This window comes from Prionailurus bengalensis, chromosome A1 (assembly GCF_016509475.1).
Source record: "Prionailurus bengalensis isolate Pbe53 chromosome A1, Fcat_Pben_1.1_paternal_pri, whole genome shotgun sequence".
Lineage (NCBI taxonomy): Eukaryota > Metazoa > Chordata > Mammalia > Carnivora > Felidae > Prionailurus > Prionailurus bengalensis.
This window is the reverse complement of record NC_057343.1, coordinates 124,383,380-124,400,437: the sequence shown is the minus strand read 5'-3', so window position 1 is coordinate 124,400,437 and position 17,058 is coordinate 124,383,380. Positions and strand designations below refer to the sequence as shown.

Sequence of the window (17,058 nt, the reverse complement as noted above, 5' to 3'; positions counted from 1 at the left end):
GAGAGACAGAGCATGAGTGGGGGAGGGGCAGAGAGACAGGAAGACACAGAATCTGAAGCAGGCTCCAGGCTCTGAGTTGTCAGCACAGACCCTAATTTGGGCTCGAACCCATGAACCATGTGATCATGACCTGAGGCAAGGTTGGACACTTAACTGACTGAGCCACCCAGGCACCCCAGTAGGAATATTTTAAAGTTTAATTCTTTTTATTTAAAATATTAAGCTGGCTTGTAACCGTATATGTGTTTCAAAGGCAGCATCGGAAATTTCTACATATGAAGCAAAATTAATGAATGCCCTAATCTGATAAAAATACTTCCTTAATTTACATCCAAATCCACAATGTACTTAAATCTTACTGATACTGTTTTTTATTCTATTATTATATATAATTACTTTGCAGGAGAAGGATTTATAACCCCTTTAAAAATATGCTTCCTTGACAAAAGAGAATCATTATTCTCTTTGCTAAGGTCATAATTATTCACCAAGACAAATGGCATCAAATACTTAACAAGAAAATAATAAATATAATCTGAAATTACATACATTTGCCATTAATTTTATAAGGTGTATTTTAAAAATTCAAGTTTTGTTTGTGGTATTTAAAGTAAAGGTAAGTCTTAAAACCAGCCAGCTCAGGGGCACCTGAATGGCTCAGGTGGTTCGGCATCTGACTTCAGCCCAGGTTGTGATCTCAAAATTTTGAGGGGGATCTCTCTCCCCCTCAAAATAAATAAACATTAAAAAACTTTCCCAAGGGGCGCCTGGGTGGCGCAGTCGGTTAAGCGTCCAACTTCAGCCAGGTCACGATCTCGCGGTCCGTGAGTTCGAGCCCCGCGTCAGGCTCTGGGCTGATGGCTCAGAGTCTGGAGCCTGTTTCCGATTCTGTGTCTCCCTCTCTCTCTGCCCCTCCCCCGTTCATGCTCTGTCTCTCTCTGTCCCAAAAATAAATAAACATTGAAAAAAAAAATTAAAAAAAAAAAATTAAAAAAAAAAAAACAGCTTAGCTTAGCAGCACGAGTCCAAGATTCTAATCCTAATTATGCCACCAATCAAACGTATACCCACAGATACTGAGTTAAACTTCCTTTATTTATTCTTAGGCCTTTATTTTTTTTTCAGTCTTCAAATATTTTCATTAGAAGGTCATGTGTTGCCTTCATTTATTTTATTTCTAATTACTGTACATTTACTTTTATGAAAACAAAGCCTGCATTTTCTAATACAAAAAAAAAAACACACCCTAAAAATTGTTTCAGGAATGCAGAGAAATATCCAACTTACATAGTGAAAATGTACACCATAAATACTACTGCAGTGCAGTCATATCTGCATTTCCCTTATTTATTAATTATCTTGTCTGGGATGTCTGGGTGGCTCAGTCTGTTAAGCGCCTGACTCTGGATTTCGGCTAAGAGTCACTGTGGATTTCTCACAGTTCAGGAGACTGAGCCCCCACATTAGGCTCTGAGCTGTCAGCACAGAGTCTGCTTGGGATTTTCTCTTTCTGCCCCTTCTCCACTTACACACGCCTGTGTGCTCTTTCTCTGCATAAATAAATACATAGTTTTAAAAAACTATCTTGTCTGAAAACATAGAATATAAAGAACAATTACGAAAAACAGACATTTACAGATACTTATAAAGTATTGCTCAGAATAATCTGTTGGCACTGGATAGCCAATCATAGCACAGCCACAGTAGCAGGATACGCATATGCCCTTTGGTTCATACCACTGTGCATTATTTGGAATATTACTTCCATATTGCTAAGTGCTATCATAACCATTCTGGTAAGTGCCCATTGGATTACCAGTCCTAAAACTGGTAAAGAGACACAAAATTACTTCCAAAGTTCCCACAGGTGTGAACTGCAGCACTATAAATACCATTCTGACTTTTTGCCCCAAAATCTCTTAAGCAGACTACAGTAACCTCTGTCCTAATTTTACTTCTGTCTAAAGGTATTAAATCCACAACTTTTGCCCAGAGAGTATCTGTCCCAACGGTGATCCTTCATGCCTCCTCTACTCCTGGAACAACCAGAACCTCTGTCTTCAAACAACAGAAGCAAACCGGGAATAAGTGCTCTTGATTAGAATGAGGAAGCACAGACATAAGGTCACTCACTTGCTTTATTTTATTAGGTGTAAAAAAAAGTGTATGCTGTGCCTGTTTTGTGCGATGTACTGCGAGCAGCTCTTCCAATTTAATGAACTCCTTGAGGAGTTAGGGTAATATCCAATGACAAATTTCACATCTTCCACATCTAGTCCTCTGGAGGTGACATCTGTAGCAACCAGAATAGGAGCTTTTCCATGTCTGAATTCATTTAGAACCCAGTCATATTCCTGTTGACCCTTGTCACTATGGATACCCATGGTGGGACACCCATCTCTCATTTATCTAGTAAGCTCATCACATCTTTTTTTGGTTTCAACAACAACAAAAATGGTCTTATTGTACTCCTTTCTCATGATCTCTTCTATTAGACGAGTAAGTTTTCCATCCTTTTCTGCATCATGACACACACCTACAATGTGAAGAATGTTGTGGTTTGCAGTCAGTTCTACTGCACTAATGTTTATACGAATGTAGTTCTTTAAGACAATCTTTAACATGCTGTCTTACTTCTTTGGGCCAAGTCACACTCCACATTAGGGTTTGCCTGTCAGGTCCTATCTGATCCACAATCTTCCTTATTTGGGGCTCGAAGCCCCTATAAGCATTCCATCTACTTCATCAAGGACAAGATAGGTGGTTCTTCTCTGACTGGTTTTCCACACTCTATAAAGTCTTCCAGGTAATGCAATACAGATTTCCACACCTCTCTCCAAATCACAAATATGTGGTCCCTGAGGAGCACCACCATAGATGCAAGTGGGCTTCCACTGACATGCTCTACAGTATTCAGCAGCTACTTGCTGTACATGTTAGGCCAGTTCTCAAGTCGGTGCCAGCACCAAGCAAACACACCCATCACCTCTCTTTAGGAATGGCTGATGGATGTGGAGGAGAGCAGGCAGCAAATAAGACAATGTTTTCCTGGATCCAGTCTGTGCTGCTCCAACCATATCCAATCTACTTGGAGTTAGGAGCTATCAATGACCTTGTAACAGCAGCATGTGCAATAAAATTTGATCTTACAATGACAACCATTACATTTGCAGGCAAGTTAGCCTCATAAAAATTCAGAACGGACTTTGGGCACTTGTGACCTCTAACTGCAATGTGTAATTTCCTTATGCCTTCTATATGTTTCCACCTCTTGTACAGTGTGCCTCGCCAAACCTCACTAAAAATTTGTCTCAAATTTGGGTGGCTCATCAAGATCCCACTTCTTTTTTTGACTAGTTTTCCCCCAGAATTTCCAAACTTCTTTCCAGATAGATGCCCTGCCCTACTTCCCTCAAATCAAAGTGCACCAAACCTGTGGGTTTCTACTACTTGTTCACTGGCTGGTGACAAATATTGTTTTACAGTGATAGTCATTTTGTAAGACAATATTTGGAAAGTTATTTCCTCAGTATCTCTGGTTAAGGACATGGAATGGTATCATCCAAAACCAGATCTGCTTTGTTTGTGGCCATCAACTGGGGTTGCTGGGGACAGGACAAACAAAGGTATCTGGGGGCTCAATCTTTCAGTGATTAGCGAATGACTGATCCCACATGGCTGGTAAAGTCTAATCAGAATCTGAAGGGGATCTATCATCCATGATCTATCATCCATGTAAAGGTAAAGAAAAGAAAAAGAAAAAATAAATGAACACAGTTGGATGTTTTAAGCCTTTTTCCTTTAAGGCACATTATTAAAATTCATTTACTTTTGGCTACATAAAAATTGAACTGATATAAAAGTATCTCAAATTTGCCTTTATTGTTAAATGTATCATAGCACATTTATAAAACGGAAATGTTATGTAGTTATAAATATCATACTTTCAAAAAATACTGGAAATTAAATTTTAAAAAGCCAGAGCTGGTAATGAATGTAAAGTATTGACACAAAGCCAAGGCATAAGGTAAATACTTAACAAAAGGTACTAAATATAAATACCATTGTTACTTTTATAAAAACTGTATACAGTCATCTTCCCCCTTATCCAGTTTTGCTTTCTGTAGTTTCAGTTACTTGTGTTCAAATGCGTTCTATAAACAGATGATCTGTCAGAAGGTCAATAGTAGCCTGACACTACATCACAATGCCTATGTCATTTACCTCACTTTGCCTCATCAGGTAGGCATTTTATCATCACAAGAAAGGTGTGTACAGTATAATATGATATTTTGGGGGTGGGGCGTGGGAGGTTGGGAGTGACAGAGAGAGACAAAGAGAGACAGAGACAGAGACAGAGACAGAGAGAGAGAGAGAGAGAGAGAGAGAGACCTTATTCACGTAACCTTCATTACAATATATTGTTACAACTCTCTGTGGTTTTAGGTATCCTGTGGGAATCTTGGAACACATAACAACAGTGGTTAAGGAAGAACTAATGTACTTAATCCCACTTAAAAAAAAAAAAAACATTTGTATGAGAAAGAAAAAAACTTTGAAGAACTACAAAGTGTTGTGGCTGGCTCTGTAGGAGGTTACAAGTGATTTTAACTTTCCTCTTTATCTTCTGCTCAATTTTCTGGGGGCTTTTTCTTTATGACTATGTATTATTTTTGTAAGATCTCCCCAAAACAGTATTTTCAATCTTTGCCTCTGTTTTGGATTTTAATCAGCTCTGATGATCAGCCAAAATATCCTCTAAGAATCAATTCTACTTGAAAAGAGTTACCACAGAACACTTAGTTTCTGAACTTCAGAAAGCATTATCATAATAGGAGCTAGAAATTCTAAAAAGGCTGAACTCAAATCCCAGTTGAAGTATTAAATTTCCTTAATCATTTATAAACTTGTGCTGTGGCACTCTTTTATATTGAGAAAACATACAAGGGCAAGGCTAATACACACATGCTTCTTACAGGCCAAATTTTAATATACCAGGCTTTTTGTTGTATCATTATTCATCAACATGAGCTATAACGTAATATGACTATAACACTAAATTATATTAAATTTGAACCAACTATAAAGGTATTCTGACAGAGTTTTCTTACTTTTATTTTAAAATGTTCTAGTTGGTTATAATAATCAGATTGTAGTACTCACTTTATGTAAAAACCAAGATATAGCTAACCAGAAAATAAACAATGGCCTAGCAGCCAATAATGCAGTAATTATGCTATTACTCTACTAGCTAAATAGACTGTTACAGTAATTTTATACTTACTCTCTACTACTCCTGGAATTGCTCTATAATGTTGAAACTGGTAAAAGGACTTTTCCAACATGTACTCAGGATTAATTTCTTCTACACGTAGCAAGTTCAAAACCATGTTGTAGGTCAAATGGAAAGCACTATTTAGAGGATCAGCTGAGCCCTAAGAGGAAAAAAAAAATGTCAATGTTGTAACTTTTTCAAATAAATTTATACAGATGCCAATTAAACTGCTTAACAATTTAATCCATGTTAAGGAATACTATAGAAATGTATTAAGTTATTTCCTTTAAATGACCAACACAAAGTGATAAAACAGTTGAGATTTGGGAAAGGGAAGGGGGAAAAATCCTCTGACTAGGAACAGCAGTTCTTAATTTTTTTTTTTAATGTTTATTTATTTTTGAATGAGAGAGAGATGAGAGTGTAAGCAGGGGAGAGGCAAAGAGAGAGGGAGACACAGAATCTGAAGCAGGCTCCAGGCTCTGAGCTGTCTGTACAGAGCCCAACGCGGGACTCAAACTACAAGACGTGAGATCATAACCTGAGAGCCAAGGTTGGATGCTCAACCGACTAAGCCAACTAGGCACCCCAACAGCAGTTCTTAAAATACTGTTCTTGGGGCGTCTGGGTGACTCAGTCGGTTAAGCGTCCGACTTTGGCTCAGGTCATGATCTCACGGTCCGTGAGTTCGAGCCCTGCACCAGGCTCTGTGCTGACCGCTCGGAGCCTGGAGCCTGTTTCGGATTCTGTGTCTCCCTCTCTCTCTGACCCTCCCCCATTCATGCTCTGTCTCTGTCTCAAAAATAAATAAACGTTAAAATTAAAAAAAAAAAAATACTGTTCTTAAAATAAAAGCCAAGTATGTTTAGCTTTCTGCCTTCTAGGCACTTCATAAGGTTACACTTTCTGGACTCCTGGTGTGTGGGCCAATAAATTGTAGTGATGTGTCACTTTCTGGCCAAGTATTTAATTGCTGGTGTGAAAATCCATCTTTTTCCTTCCCGAATTGGAGTTAGTAGACACTGTGCTATTGAGCCATATACTGCTCGCTATTCACTTTCTGTTCTATGTATATATGTAAATAGATTCACCAAGTTTAAAAATGACCACATCTACAAAGCATGTGCCAATCACTATACTAATCACTTTCAATAGTAAGTTTTCAATTCACAATATTCCTAACAAAACCAATTTACTGTCTTAATTTTAAACAAGAAACAGGTTCAGAGATGTGAAGAAACTTGCTCAAGCTAAAGAGGTAGGAGGATCCATCTTATGGAGTCTGTGGGCTAAAATCCTCCTAGAGGGCAAATTAAATTGCAACTTACTTCACATCCCTATCTTTTCAATATTCAATATTCACATTACTAAAATTATAGGAACCCTCAAATACTGATCAAGTATTTCTCAACTTTTTATATATTTAATTTGATCAGCCAAATTATAAAATTTTTAAATCATGTATCGACAGAAAGTCTAATAAAAGGGTCACCTAAACTTTAACCTGGAACAACGGTAGCCAATACTAAGTAGTTTTTTAAGGATTATTTTACATTTATTTATTTTTGACAGACAGAGAGAGATACAGCACTAGTCAGGGAGGGATAGAGAGAGAGACAGACACAGAATCCGAAGCAGGCTCCAGGCTCCGAGCTGTCAGCACAGAGGCCGACGCAGGGCTTGAACTCACAAACCGTGAGATCATGACCTGAGCTGAAGTCAGACGCTTAACTGACTGAGCCACCCAGGCTCCCCTTAAGGATTATTTCAGTTTACAAGTTGCTCACTGAAAGGTAGTACGATTAAGAGAGCTACATATCAATTTTCCAAAGCAGATTTGTAATACTACCTTTCGAATGGTATTCCACTTCTAATGATTTCTGAAGTTGTAGAGTACATGGTTCATTCAGGCAAGGAGTATAAAAAATGGCCACTCTATTTTTGCTTTTTGAACTATAATAGTGGAAGATAGAAGAAAATGCATAAACATGGGTCTTTCCACTTCTTCAAAAAAGGTCCATAAGAAATCACATACTCAAGGTATGTTCTTCCTAAAGTTCCAAAAGCTTTGAAAAACCAGGAAATAAATTTCATCTTCCTTAGCCGTTAACAACATAATTCAGGTTGAAATGAACACACAACTGTTTATAAGCAGAAAGCCTGGATAGTCTCTTACAAAAAGCACAATATGTTCTGTAAGAAACCATTAAGTTGAAATTTCATTTCAGAAATTATGGAATATATATGTTTTTGTGATTATACTGGAGAAATGTAAAGGATCTCTTAACTGCTAAAAAATAAAAGATACATTCACCAGTCTTTCTGGATATTATACACACACTTTCTGTCTGACCCAACTTTTCATTTAAGAAAACATTATAATGAATAGTTGTTTTGTTTTTTTTTTGTAGCTCACATCAAGTATATACAAAAAGAACAAGCTCCTGTCTTATGTCAAATTCTATCTGAACTAATAGATAAAAACTCTGACCATAAATAAGAAGCAACAGATGGAGGGGAAGCTGGCTGGCTCAATCAGTAAAGTATATAACTCTTGATCTGGGGGTCATGAGTTCAAGCCCACGTTAGGTGTAGAGATTAATAAATATACTTAAAAAAAAAAAAGGCAACGGGGGCACCTGGGTGGCTCAGTTAAGCATCCGACTTCAGACCCCGATCAGGGTCATGATCTCCTGGTTTGTGGGTTCAAGCCCTGCATCCGGCTCTGTGCAGACAGCTCAGAGCCTGGAGCCTGCTTTGGATTATGTCTCCCTCTCGGCCCCTCCCTTGTTCACACTCTGTCTCTCTCTCTGTCAAAAATAAATAAACATTAAAAAATAAACATAATAAAATAAAAAGTTTTAAAGGGCAATGGAAATGAAGGTATTAGATAAACAAAAGAGGACACTGTAACAAGAGCCATTTTGGGAAGCTGAATACGTTTTTATAATGGGTGGTAGAAAACTAGTCAAGCTAAAGAGGCTAAGAAAGAAATTACTAAAATATTTTAAATGTAAGATCATTAAATGATTTACATGCACAAATATAGAACTGTGTATGCATGCTAAGATACTGTAAATTGCAACAAATAACCTTTAGCCAACAAGCAATGAACAGATGTATTCTTTCATTTTTCTGGCTAAGACTACTTAACCCAACAAAAGGAAAAATGATTAAATGTGACAAACAGATCCAAATTTTACCAATGTACACAGCATACTAATTCCTTTAATATACAGTGACTCTGAATAATCTGTGTATTTTAATTATTACTTGAGAAAATAAACATTCCATTCAGTAAAATCCTATTACTTAAGGGCGAATCTCAATTATTGACATTTAAAGGAAAATAAAACAGACCTAAGGTTATAATGATTTATAAGTTCATATACTGTATTAAGTATGTTAAAAGAATAGGGCACCTGGGTGGCTCAGTTAGGCCTCCGACTTTGACTCAGGTCATGATCTCACAGTTTGTGAGTTCGAGCCTCACGTCGGGCTCTGTGTTGACAGCTCACAGCCTGGAACCTGCTTCGGATTCTGCGTCTCCCTCTCTCTCTCTCTCTCTGCCCCTCCCTGGCTCACACTCTGTCTCTCTCAAAAATAAACATTAAAACAAACAAAAAAAAAGTTTGTCAAAAAAACAATTTGGCATGTGCTGTCATGCCAAATTCTGTCTGAGCCAGTAACTGAACAATCTATTTGCATGAAGTACTGAGAAGCAGTAGTAGCACATGGTGGTTAGGAGCATGGACTCTGAAATCACATTGCCTTACTTTAAAAGCAGGATTTGCCATTTAACAAAATGACTTTGGAAAAAATTCTTAATTTCTGTATGCCTTATTTATTTATAAAATTGGGATAGTACCAGTAATTATTTCCATGCCTAAAATATGTAAAATATTCTAAAACTATTAGCTGCTATTGTTCTGAATAAGTTGCCTACAAATTCTTTAACAATAGTAAAACTACCTGAAAAAATCCTAGGGGACAAAAAAAGTAGTAGGGCAGTTAGTCTCAATAAACGTGTCCAGAAACCTAGAAATGTAGACACATATTTGCTTATATAACAGCAATATTATCAATAAGCAGGTACTATACCCTTTCAACAAGTCAAACTATACAGTATTCTAAGTGAGAGGTACCACTAGTACAACATTCACTAGTATGATTATAAATCAAAAGGACAGGTAATAACAAGTGTTGGCTAGAATGCAAAGAAATTACAATCCTCATACTTTGCTGGTAAGATTTGCTGGTAAAATGGTACACCTGCTGAGGAAAAACAGTCTGCCAAGTCCTGAAAAGGTTAAACATAGAATTACATATGACGTTGCAATTTTACTCGTAGGTATATATGGAAAAGAAGTAAAAACAAGTTCACCTAAGAACCTGTAAAGAAACATTCATAGCAGCATTATTCACAATAGCCAAAATGTACAAACAACTTCAATATACATCTGCTGATAAAGGGATAAACTGTACTAAATCCACACAATGGAACAATATTCATCAATAAAAAGGAATGAAGACCTGGTACATATTGCAATATGGCTAAACCTTGAAAATATGATGCTAAAGAAATGCCAGATACAAAACATCACATAGTATCTGAATACATGTATATGAAATGCCTAGAATAGGCAAGTCTATAGAGACAAAGAATAGGTTAGTGGTTTGCTTAGGGGAAAGGAAAGAGGAAGGAAATGGGGAGTGATTGAATGGATATAAGATTTCTTTTTGGGTTGATAAACATATTCCCAAACTGATTGTAATGATGGTGGCAAAACCGTGAATATATTAAAAATCAGGAATATTGATTAATGTATGCAATGTGAATAATATCTTAATAAACCTGTTTTAAAGAGTTAATTTAAGAAATGATGGAGTGGCATCTGGGTGGCTCAGTTGGTTGGGCATCTGACTTTGGCCCAGGTCATGATCTTGCGGTTCCTGGGTGTGAGCCCTGTGTCAGGCTCTGTGCTGACAGTTCAGAGCCTGGAGCCTGCTCCGGATTCTGTGTCTCCCTCTCTTTCTGCCCCTCACCTGCTTGTCCTCTGTCTGTCTCTCTCTCTCACTCAATCTCAAAATGGATGGATATTTTAAAAAATTAAAAAAAAAAAAAAAAAAGAAAGAAATGATGGAAAGGGGCGCCTGGGTGGCTCAGTCGGTTAAGCATATGACTTCAGCTCAAGTCATGATCTCATGGTTCGTGAGTTCAAGCCCTGTCTCAGGCTCAGTGCTGACAGTTCAGAGTCCAGAGCATGCTTCAGATTTTGTGTCTCTCCCTCTCTCTCTCTCTCAAATCAAATAAACATTAAAATAAAAATGATGGAGAAATGGGAACTTTTGCGTACTACAACGGTCAGAATGGATATTCCTCAAAAAATTAAAAAAAAAAATAAGAACTACATATGATCTGGCATTCTATTTCTGGGTATTTAACCAAAAGAATCAAAATTAAAATGGTGACCAGATACTAACACTCCTATGTTCAGTGCAGTGCTATTCACATAGCCAAGATGTGGAAATAATCTAAATGTTCATCAATAGGTGAATGGATTTTAAAAAAGGTGGTATATACATAAAATGGAATACAATTGAGCCTTAAAGAAAAGAATTCTGCAATATGTGACAACATGAACTTTGAGGACATCATACTAAATAAAATAAGCCACAGAAAGATAAATACTGCATGAATCCACGAATATGATTTTTCTGAAATGGTCAAATTCATGGAATCAAATAGTAGAATGGTGGTTGCCAACAACTGAGGTGGGGTATAAAAGGTTAATTACTAATCAAAATTCATAAACTTTCAGTCAAGCAAGATAAATAAGCTCCAGAGATATGACATATGATAGTGTACCTATAGTCAACAATAATATATTTTGAAATTTAAAAATTTGTTGACAGTAGATCTCAACAGAATATTCAAGAATTAATATTTTTTCCACAACAAAATTTTTGAAATGAAAGACAAAAGAACTTTTAAACTTAACAGGTGCACTTTACATGCAGAAATGCCAAGTAAATGGAATGAAAAATCTGTACTAAAGGAACCAGATACTGTCATTAAAATCCTGCTTCTTACTATTTAGCAACCTGATTCAATTTTTTCCATATATAGATCACAAGGAAAGAAAAATAATGTTTATTATATCTGGCACAATTTGAAGACTAAAAATACAAATTTCTAATCTTGTGTCATTTTCTCTACATGAAGAACTAAAGTTACATGGACACTTAAAAACAGGTTTCCAAGTGGTAATCTTTAAAACACCATATGATAGCTATGAATATGTACAGATAAACTTTGTCTTCAAATAAAAAAAACATATACTCTTACATATATTTGCTTTAGCATATAAGACTTCCCACAACCATATCTCAAATTCTCCTTGTTGTTCCCAAGTCTTAGAAACTGAAAAGGGTCCATTTCAGAGATAATGACCCATGTATGAAATTAACAAGTTTTGAAGCTTTAGCTAATGATCTGCCAGTTAATTTTATATTTTTAACTAATGTTGAGTTTCCCATCTTACTAACAGTTTTCTCTAGGAATTTTTTTATTAAGTTCTTACTGCATGGAGGAAAAGGAAAGCAACCAGGCCAAACTTCCCTGAGAAGTTCTCCAAGATAAAACAAAAATAAAATCCTTAAGACAATCCAAAACAAAAATACTAAACACGCAAAATGAACAGGCTAATTTGAAAAAAGCTTAAAAGTTGAACTTTGTTTGTTGGGATATTTATGATCCATCAATAGCATTAGAATGCTAGACTGCAGAATTAATTTATTAAGCTATGTGGAGTTACAAAGCTAGGGGAAGGTAATGGCCCAAAACAGTGAGAGCATGTGCCCTACTCAGGAAGAGCAATTTGTTCAGTGGAGAAGGCAGTTAGGGAAAGTGTCTTAAATTGGGAGGGCAAAGTAAATATTTCTGCCTTCTGTGGGGATCTTTACATTCCCTCCCTCACATGAGTTGATCTTTACTTATTATAACAGAAAGTAGGATACAAAAGTAGGGTATAGCACTTTGAGCAGTTACTGTTTTCTACCTTTCAAGCACAAATGGTTTAGTAGATTAACTCATCTACTTAGAAAGGTATTGGAACTGACACAACTAATTTCAAGGTACCTCCTGAAATAAGTTTCTCAAATTTCTGGTGAGGCCACAGAATCTTAACTCAGTTACCTTAAGTAGCTGTTTTCCAATCGTTGGGCTCATCTTTTCATCCACCATAAGAATCACAATTCCTCTATCATCCATTCCCCTCCTTCCAGCTCGACCAGACATCTGAATGTATTCACCAGAGGAAATCTGAGTGAACATAATTAAAAACACAGAGTTTAGGAGAAAACCTGGTGAAAAACATATTCTTAAATCAGAAAAATACACAAAACACAAGTTAACACATTCCAAAAAAGGGAACGTGACTGACAAAATCACCTTTTAGGAGTTTAAGTGAAAACACAAAAATGCAAATATTACAAGGGCACCTGGGTGGCTTAGCTGGTTAAGCATCTAACTTTGGCACAAGTCATGATCTCACAGTTCATGAGTTCAAGCCCCACTATGGGCTCTCTGCTGCCAGCACAGAGCCTGCTTCAGATCCTCTGTCTCCCTCTCTCTCTGCCCTCCTCCCCCATGCATTCTCCCTCTCAAAAATGAATATGTGAACATTAAAAAAAAAAAAAAAAAAAAAAAAAGAATGTTTAGCTCCAAAATGATCACATATACCATAGCTAGAGGTAAAGACTGGCTAATCCATGGACATAAAAAACATGTTTGAGCTAGATGTTTTGGAATAGCAGAGTCTAAGAAAGAAGAAAGTAAACAAAGACTCAAACTCTACTAAATACCAATTTTTACTTGATTGTAATAAACTTTCTTAATTTGCAAAATTAGATTAATATAAACTTATTTTTCAAGTACAGTTCTTATTTTTTGGTATACATTCTTAGAATTCAGGAGAGTCCATTCACCATTAAGAATAGAACCTAATGGAGAAAGGTTAGAAGTCATTTCAGGGTGACATTCAACCACAGAGAGAATGGACAAAGTTTTATCTGTGTCTCTATACTATTCTCTGATGGAAAGGGTCCACTGTTTTCAGATTCTCAAAAAATATCTGACTCAAAGAGTTAAGAACCAGTATCCTACAAGAATGCATATTAATGACAGCATCAAAAACAGACCTAACAACCAGGGAGCAACAAAGGCACCAGAAAAACATAACAAAAAAGCCAATCCTAAAAAAAGATCTGATAAGAACATTCTGAAAAGGCAATCCAAGCGAATTTCCGTAAGGCCCAAGAGTATCATTACAAGATTATGGTTGGTTATGATTTTCAGGTTTAATAAAATGATCCTGACTCATCAAGCTTGCTTTCTTAAGTTCAATAATCTATTATACACTGCAGTCTTACCCTAGAGTCCTTGAGATGCCAAGAAGAATGTAAAGTCGCAAAACACTTATTTACACATTTTCTTGTGGCATCAATTGTATTTGGAGACTTAAGTAATTTTAAACTGATAAATTATAAAGACTTTTAAAACTTACACTATTTTAAAATATAAAACATGAAACTTTTAACTGCTTTACAGACAAATCACATTCTATAGGAATTTTTTAAAGTTTAATTTTAAAAAGTTACAGGTTAGAGAAAGTTTCTGAATACTATGTAAAAATTTCTAAAGAGAAATGGCACCTATCTCACTGTACTTCTATTTCTTTTGTATAGCATTCAATAAATTTTAAAACAAATAAAAAAAAAATGCCTTGCCTTTACAATTCTACCGTGAGTGCTTTTCAGTGTTTCGATGATTAGTAATTACTGTCAGAAACTTCTCTAAGCAGAAAAAAATCACTTTCAAGGACAAAAGGTTAAGTGAAGAAATAGCTGACTACTGAAAAATTTCTCAAAACCCAATTTACCTGAGTCTTCTTGGCTTGTACTGGAACTCAAACTAGAAATTTCTCTTCTTCTACCTGCTTTTCACCCCTGGGAAGCTCCCCTGTGTACTGGGTAAGTAACCATTTGCTGCTGTTTCTAAGTATAAGGATTGCCCTCTCTATGAAGTGTCTTCTTTCATATGCTTTAACCTTCCGTACGTAACTTCTTAGAATCCGTAACACAACATTTTATTATACTCTGCTAACTAAGTTTATTTAGAGATTGGGTTTAACTTTAACAAAGTTTAAATTCAGGAACTGTTTACTGAATGCGTTCCTTGTCCCTGATTAAGAATTTACTTTTTAGGGGCGCCTGGGTGGCTCAGTCGGTTGAGCGTCCAACTTCAGCCCAGGTCATGATCTCGCGGTCCATGGGTTCGAGCCCCGCATCGGGCTCTGTGCTGACAGCTCGGAGCCTGGAGCCTGTTTCCGATTCTGTGTCTCCCTCTCTCTCTGACCCTCCCCTGTTCATGCTCTGTCTCTCTCTGTCTCAAAAATAAATAAGCATTAAAAAAAAATAATATTAAAAAAAAAAAGAATTTACTTTTTATCCAAATTCACTGTTTTACGCATGATTCCACCTTTCTCTCCTTTCTTGTGCCTTAGAAAAGACATTACGGGGGCGCCTGGGTGGCACAGTCAGTTAGGCGTCCGACTTCAGCCAGGTCATGATCACGCGGTCCGTGAGTTCGAGCCCCGCATCAGGCTCTGGGCTGATGGCTCAGAGCCTGGAGCCTGTTTCCGATTCTGTGTCTCCCTCTCTCTCTGCCCCTCCCCCATTCATGCTCTGTCTCTCTCTGTCCCCCAAAAAATAAATAAATGTTGAAAAAAAAAAAATTAAAAAAAAAAAAAAAAGAAAAGACATTACGTCTAAACCTATTAAAACCTCTATTTTAAAAGTGAAAGATTAAATAATGAGGTGCAACTGCAGTCAGTACAGACTGGGTGCTTTAAATACCCTAAACTTTAAAAAATGAACATTCTAGATATATTTAAATGCTTTAAGGGCGCCTGGGTGGCTCAGTCAGTTAAAAGTCTGACTTTGGCTCAGGTCATGATCTCATGGTTTGTGGGTTCAAGCCCCACGTCAGGTTCTGTGCTGACAGCTCGGAGCCTGGGGCCTGTTTCGGATTCTGCATCTCCCTCTCTCTCTGCCCTCACCTACTCATACTCTGTCTCTCTCTCTCAAAAATAAACATTAAAAAAAAATTTTTAAACGTTTTCAAGCATTCACAAATCATCTGCACACTTATCCCTCATCATCAAACTCTTTCATCAAGAGACGTTTTTGTTTTTGGCTAATGGATAGAAATGAAGGATCTCAAATGTAATGTTGATGAACTCGCTTATTGGCTCGGGTGCAAATTCTTCAGATTTATAACTGAAAATTTCAAAGATTATATAAGCCCAAATCACTTTAGGTAAAACAAATGGTAAAATAAAAATTATTTCAATATATTGGGGCACGTGAGTGCCTTAGTTGGTTAAGGGTATGACTTCGGTTCAGGTCATATCTCACAGTTTGTGGGTTCAAGCCCCGTGTCGGGCTCTGTGCTGACAGCTCAGAGCCTGGAGCTTGCTTTGGATTCTGTGTGTCTCTCTCTCTGCCCCTCCCTTTTCATGCTCTCTCTCTCAAAAATGAATAAATGTTAAAAAAAATTATTTCAACATGTTAATTACTTTACTTACCCATCGGAAATCTTTCCCATCAAATTTTCGGGCATTTGTAAATAAAACAGTTCTAGCTGGCATATTAATTCCCATGGCAAAAGTCTCTGTGGCAAATAAGGCCTAAATAAATGAAAAATTTACATGATTAAACATGTACATTAAGCTAAAAAACTAGTTTTGTAATTTTCAAGTACAAACAAAACATTACTTTTCAAAATTAGTTATTAGAGATTAAAAAAATAAGACCACATACTAGTCCCAGATGTGTTTCAGTATTTTAAATATAAAATGATTAAACAGTATCTAATGCCCCTTGCATCCCAGAAATTTTTTAATTTAGGGAAAAGAAAAGTCTTTCCTAAATTCCAGTGGTGCTAACTTGAAGAGGATACTACCGGTCTAATGTACAAAGCATGAGGCTGTAGATTACTTTTCTAAACACAGAAAGTCACATTTCCTGGCTCTCCAACTAATGATACCACAGTTTTGGAGCCATCTTCAGGATCTCTGAGGGGAGAAGAGAGTTACTGGCTAAGTTCACTTTTAAGACTTTACCAACAAAAACTGGACCACACAAAAAACTGTATGGTTTAAGCACACAAAGATGTATACATACAAGTAAATTCACTGAAGTATTATTAATCTAAATTTTCACCAATAGAAATGAAAATTAAAAAATCTTATTTCATCAACTCAAAAGAATGCCATTCACTTGTTAAAAAGAATGAAAAGCTATGCATATGACAAAATCTAATAACACGGGTAGTATAAATTTTGTCTAAAATTTAAGTCATCAGGTGTCTGGGTGACTCAGTCAAATGACTCCTCATTTTGGCTGAGTTCGTGATCTCATGATTTGTGAATTCGAGCCCCGCATCAGCCTCTGAACTGACAATGAGGAGCCTCCTTAGAATTCTCTCTCCCTTTCTCTTCCTCCCCCACTAGTGCTTCCTCCCTCTTCCTCTCTCTCTCTTTCTCTCGCACTGTTTCCCTCTCAAAATAAAGAAATAAAATTAAAGTCCTGTATTATTTGTATGTATGTTAATGGGTATTCCTGAGAAGTGAAGGGGAATATGGTCTTCCATTTTTTGCTTTATTTGCAATCGTTCTATTTGACTTTTACCACCACCAAATATCACTTAAATTTTTAAG

At 36.6% G+C, this 17,058-nt stretch overlaps 1 protein-coding gene and 1 pseudogene across 1 annotated transcript in view; both read right to left on the bottom strand.

Annotated features, from left to right (window-relative positions):
- The window catches only part of MTREX (Mtr4 exosome RNA helicase), a 110,086-nt gene that overhangs the window by 58,140 nt on the left and 34,888 nt on the right, over positions 1 to 17,058 (bottom strand). The window contains exons 14-16 of the mRNA XM_043590508.1: positions 15,925 to 16,026; positions 12,474 to 12,599; positions 5,285 to 5,435 (exon numbers count right to left, since the gene is read on the bottom strand). Of these exons, the coding sequence (XP_043446443.1) occupies positions 5,285 to 5,435; positions 12,474 to 12,599; positions 15,925 to 16,026 (379 nt within the window). The remainder of the gene's footprint in view (positions 1 to 5,284; positions 5,436 to 12,473; positions 12,600 to 15,924; positions 16,027 to 17,058) is intronic.
- LOC122488952 lies at positions 1,519 to 3,571 on the bottom strand (annotated as a pseudogene).